This window comes from Protomyctophum parallelum (genome assembly GCF_964188405.1).
Source record: "Protomyctophum parallelum genome assembly, chromosome: 12".
NCBI lineage: Eukaryota > Metazoa > Chordata > Actinopteri > Myctophiformes > Myctophidae > Protomyctophum > Protomyctophum parallelum.
Window position 1 is genome coordinate 14,899,343 of NC_139712.1, and position 5,726 is coordinate 14,905,068.

Below are 5,726 nucleotides of genomic sequence, written 5' to 3' on the forward strand. Positions count from 1 at the left end.
TGGAGACAGAGGCTGGGCATTTGGCAACGGCAAGGCACGGCAGGACCAGGAAAACAAACGCTGGCTATAGGCTTTCTCTGTCCACATGTGCAGTGATTATGTTTTAATTCTATAGCGTAGAAGCAGAGCATTATTTGCGAGCCGAACCCGATTGTTTCATTATGTGAAGTCTCTTTTGGAAGATTGTTTTTTGTAATGGTCGCGCGTGTAAATAAATTTGCTACGGTGAAACTGGGAGTGGACTGAGGATTTCTCTTGCGCGCATGCAGCAGATCCGGGTATCCCTGCGAACTTTGGGACATATTATTTTTCTCCTCATTTTGCTTAAAAATACATAATATCCCGTGAAAGTTAGTAATTCGTCTGGCATGGTTTTTTTGAAGTCGAGCAAACTGTGGAATAATTCGGCGGACAGAGAGAGAGAGAGAGAGAGAGAGAGAGAGACAGAAAGGCCATGGAGGAAAGCGAGCCGTCGGAATCTTGTGTGAAAAACAAAGGGACAGTGCGAGCAGACAGCAGCCCTCTCGACAGTCAAAATGTGCCAGTTGAGATGATGCCCTCAGCGTTTGCTGGATTTTCACACAATTCGGAGGTGCACATTGTTTCTTCCATCCATATAGAGCTCCTTCTTCTCTCCTCTCTCTCCCCCTCTCTCTCTCTACCTCTCTCGTCCCCCCTTCATTCTGTCTTTCTTTCACTTTTCACCTTTTAAAATGTTCCCCCCTCGCTCTGATTCGTCAGACGCCAGAGAATGTCCCTCTTTTTTTGTCTCCACTACAACCCCTCCTCACTCACTCACTTGCTCACTCCCTCTTTCTCTCTCTCTCTCCCCTGTCCCTCTCTCTCTCTCTCTCTCACTCCATCGCTGATTAGATATAGGCTACTGATTCTCCTTTCAATGGACGTCATTTAGTGCACACTCTGCCTCCGAGTTGCTTCCTCGCTTCACGCTCGATTTCCGACCATTCTTTCCTTATTAAGTATTCGTGTAATATTTATAGTCATGAATATCTTCTATTAGGAGTCCGAAGGAAAAGAAGAAGCTGCTCTTTGCTAAGATGAGCTCCAAGTGAATAGGACGACAGCAGCTGTGATATACTAGAAACCCGGGAGAACCGAGGGCGAAAAGGGATATCAACAAAACTTTCAACCCCACAACCTGCAAGCCGAGCATATCTGCATTTTTTTTTTTTTAGTTTCAAATGAGTGGGAATAAAACCAAATTCTGATGGATTATCGTTCCGCCTTGGCGCATATCTGACCGTTGGGCATCGTGATCTTGCAGTAGAGAGTCATTGCTGGGTCTTTTTTTTTTCTTTTCTATTCCCGTTGTTTTTTGAGCTGTGATTCTTCATAGAATCGCCCGAAAAGTCTTTACATGATGTTAGTGCACAGCTTTTCCGCGATGGTAAGTTGCTGGGCTGTTCCATGTTAACTGCTATACTTGGCTCTTATAATGCATTTTTCGATTTGGGTTATATAGGCTAATGTTTTCATTTATTTATTTTTTTAACTGAAAACTATTTTTGCCAACCTCGTACGCAAATAAGCCTTACCTGGGAATGTGACGAAGAAATGCATTATTCAGTCTTTCCTTAGGGCTTTTCTTGGAATTTCGATACACCCTTTCATTGTTGACTTTGAACATTTTTAACATTATAGGCTATATGTTTCGGCATTTCAAAGAACTTCGGGGCATGTGGTCAGTGTTGGATGATTGCGCCTCAGTAGCCTATACCCGACAATGCTGTCATTATTGTTTGTAATCCGTTTGAGTGATAAATGTTTTAATTCGATATAGTCGTGTGTACTTGATCTAATTCCCCGCCAGCGACTTGGCCCACACATTAGCGTATAGCTATACACACATGCAGTATAGGCTACTCAGAGCTGAAAACACATTCTTTCGTGCAGCTATAGCCTATACGTTTCTCCCCCCAAAAAATAGCCTTTCCTGTCTAAAAGTATTCTCCGCATTCTCTCCGTTTCTGACACGTATAGGATCGTCATGACGGTACCAGCAACGGCACAGCCAGGCTACCTCAGCTGGGCGGCGTGGGCCAGAGTCCGTACACGAGCGCCCCGCCGCTCTCCCACACGCCGAACTCGGACTTCCAGCCTCCGTACTTTCCCCCGCCGTACCAGCCCATCTACCCGCAGTCTCAGGACCCTTATTCCCACGTCAACGACCCGTACTCCCTCAACTCCCTGCACGCCCAGCAGCAGCAGCACCCGGGCTGGCCCGGCCAGAGGCAGAGCCAGGAGTCCAGCCTGCTGCACCAGCACCGCGGCTTGCCCCATCAGCTGTGTCGGGAGTACCGCAGGGAGGTGCTTCTACCTTCCGGCCACGGACTCGATTCGGGACTGTCAGACTCTATCCCTATCCATGGAATACCTCACTCTTTAGAAGACGTTCAGGTATATTATATTCAGGTATATCTATAGCTATATGCCGTTGGAACTGCTGTTTAAATATAGGATTTCAATTTATTTATGGTCGTTTAAAAAATAAGAAGATGTAAACAAATATATAGCCTGCAGCCAAGTACCCATATGACCTAAATAATTAGATAGGCCTATAGTAGTAGTATTGGATATTATTATTATTATTATTATTATTATTATTATAACCTTATTAGAGACATTCCTCTCAGGTTTGGTTTACAGATACATTATGGATAGAAAATTAACGTAGAATTATAGGTTGGAATTGATCATTTTTACGATTAAAGTATTTATTTTATTTTATTTATTTTAAGAAGTAATTAAACGGTATTTACGCTTACGTCAGTGCAGACTTGCCCCCATAGGGTCAGCCGTGGCAGTCAGTTTTGAGTTATAATCAATAAGGACATAATTAGTTTTGTTTAGATTTTACACAGAATATTGTCCCAGAATGAAAACTGGATGCCGTTTTGTCTAGAGGTTCGCCTATGATTATCCCTTTCTTTAGTTAATTGTATGTCCGTTTAAGGTACCCTGATTTAATTTGAATTTCTATTTCTATCAATGAAAAATAAGAAAAACAAATCTGATCACTTCAGATTGGCGCAACGTAGCCTACTATAAAACCTCAGACCACACGAAGAACGACGTATAGCCATATGTATAAATTTATGTCAAATCGTAAAATATTTAATAATTCTCTATCTCGTTCAAAACATGCTCTCTGATTTTTTGTATTATGTATTTATTTATCGCCCAGTCAGAAACAACCAACGACAGTCCCCCAATTACACCATAGACCTTTAATAAGCTATTAGCCGTAATTGTTATACCTCCATAGATAACTAGTTTGGTTGTGAGCATAATAGCCAAAAGAGGAGAAAATTAGGTCAAGATTATGGGGCGACACGGATTCGTTAGTTAAGTCTGTTGACACGACAGAGCCGTATATCCATCACTTCTATAAATCTGATTTTTAATAATAACAGGTATAGGCCCAGATCGCCTCCATGTTGGATAATTGCGTGCGGCCGCTGCTAGTTTTGTATAGCCCTCTCCGTTGGTCTACTATAGCCAGTACATCTTGGACGTGCGCTCACTGCTAATTCGTAGATGTTTAATTTTTCTGCGTTTCACTGCTAAAATTGTCCCATTCTTTTGTATCTCAGCATGTGGAGGATCAAGGAATTCACATCCCCGACCAGACTGTAATTAAAAAAGGTAAGCAATTTCCTCCGAGATATCATGCATGTTTCCACAAGCTGCACACACGCGCGCGCCCCCTCGCACGCGCGCGCGCACACACACACACACACACACACACACACACACACACACACACACACACACACACACACACACAGAGAGAGAGAGACGCGCGCGCCATTCTGCTCGAGAGAACTCGATGCAATGCGGTAATGCCTGACTGATCCGAGGGGGGCTAATACGCAGTAGCCTATTTTTCATTACGGTTTCCAAGTGCATCAAACTGGCTGGCACTTTTTTTCTCTCCCCTCCAAATCAGAGTAGCGAGATGAGACGAGCTGGTGGACTTTGTTGTGTAGGCCTATTGTGTTGATGGGAACAGATAGAAAGCAAGACTATAATCGCTTAAATGGTGTAAGCCGATGGGCAGCAATTACACTGCATGGTCAAATCTAAAATGGAAGTTGCTAACTATGTAGCATACACTGTGCAATATGATAGCCTACCTACATTTAGAAGGAGTCTAGGTTTGTGGGGGGGAAATGCAGGGGACATTTAAAACAAATAGCCTATTTGTGTAAAATAATATTTATCGATATATATATATATATATATATATATATATGTAAAAAAAAAAAAAAAAAATCTCACACACACACACACACACACACACACACACACACACACACACAATATAGGCCTATACTGTAGGCTACTGTCAGTTATTTAATTGCATTGTTTAGGCCGGGTACAACGAGGCCTCACCATGGTGGTGGGGTTCAAGTCGCCGCGCCATGTGCGAGCCTTTTGTCAGGTCAAATTAGACGCACGTGAGATGAACGTTGAGAGATGCTCTTTCTTTCCTTCCGTATACATCAACATGATAATTGGCTTCTTATATTAGTAATCTCAAGAGTTCGTTTAACTCCTATTGTCTCTATTAGGCTCCCCTGAGCCATTAATGTCACAAGTGATCTATCCGAAGCCGCACCGTCCCCCTCTTTGTCTCCGGTTACTGCACAAAACGGTGATAAGCCCATTGCCAGTGCACGGCAAGGCACCCCGATGTGAAATCACACGAGCGACGCTGTTTTATTCGATCGTGTGCATGCGTGTTAAAATGTGTGTGTGTGTGTGTGTGTGTGTGTGTGTGTGTGTGTGTGTGTGTGTGTGTGTGTGTGTGTGTGTGTGTGTGTGTGTGTGTGTGTGTGTGTGTGTGTGTGTGTGTGTGTGTGTGTGTGTGCGTGTGTGTGTGTGTGCGTGTGTGTGAATCCACGATGGATATAGCCTTTTTTGTACAAAATAGCCTCCTGCAGCTTCGCCGTGAATGTTTTCGTTTCTCTCCTCAACACGAGCCTACATACACGTTATTGAGTGTTCCATTTTAGAAATTTGTCAGCAATGTGCAGTATTTATTATTTTTATTATTATTTATTTATTATTGTAATTATGGTTATAGGGCCTATATATGCGTTTGTGGAATGAAAGATGCAATTAGCCTACTTTTATTGGTACCAATTATCAATTATCTTCATAAAACTCGTTTTAGTTTGTTCTTGTTTTCTGACATTGTACAGCCGAACTCTAATCTGGGGCCTAAATCCCCCTTCTCATTTAGTTAAGGCTTTGCATTGCATGAAATTCACTGGGCACGGTCTCTTTTTCTCCTCTCTCTGTCTCTCTTTCTCTCTCTCTCTCTCCCCCCCTACACACACACACACACACACACACACACACACACACACACACACACACACACACACACACACACACACACACACACACACACACACACACACCCTCTCTCGCTCTCCCACCCCTTGCTAGGTCCAGTTTCCTTATCCAAGAACAACAACATCTCAGCTATCCAGTTAAATAAAGACGGTCTCTTTGGCGGCGTGGTAAACCCAAACGAAGTGTTCTGCTCGGTTCCGGGCCGCTTATCCCTGCTCAGCTCCACATCAAAATACAAGGTCACGGTGGCGGAAGTACAGAGACGCCTTTCGCCGCCCGAGTGCCTCAACGCTTCACTGCTGGGCGGAGTGTTGAGAAGGTGAGCCGAGATGGAAAGCAAG

General features: G+C 43.6%; 1 protein-coding gene across 7 annotated transcripts in view; it reads left to right on the forward strand.

The window, feature by feature from the left end:
* tfap2a (transcription factor AP-2 alpha) overlaps positions 1-5,726 on the forward strand; it is a gene marked incomplete at its 5' end in the record, with an annotated part of 12,166 nt that overhangs the window by 900 nt on the left and 5,540 nt on the right. The window contains 4 exons of one of the 7 annotated variants that reach the window (XM_083778513.1): positions 1,382-1,408; positions 2,002-2,418; positions 3,615-3,666; positions 5,479-5,704. In XM_083778513.1, coding sequence (XP_083634639.1) covers positions 1,382-1,408; positions 2,002-2,418; positions 3,615-3,666; positions 5,479-5,704 — 722 coding nt within the window. Of the gene's footprint in view, positions 1-883; positions 1,409-2,001; positions 2,434-3,614; positions 3,667-5,478; positions 5,705-5,726 lie in introns of those variants that run through there. The other 6 variants (XM_083778511.1, XM_083778512.1, XM_083778507.1 and 3 more) reach the window with 6 other exon arrangements.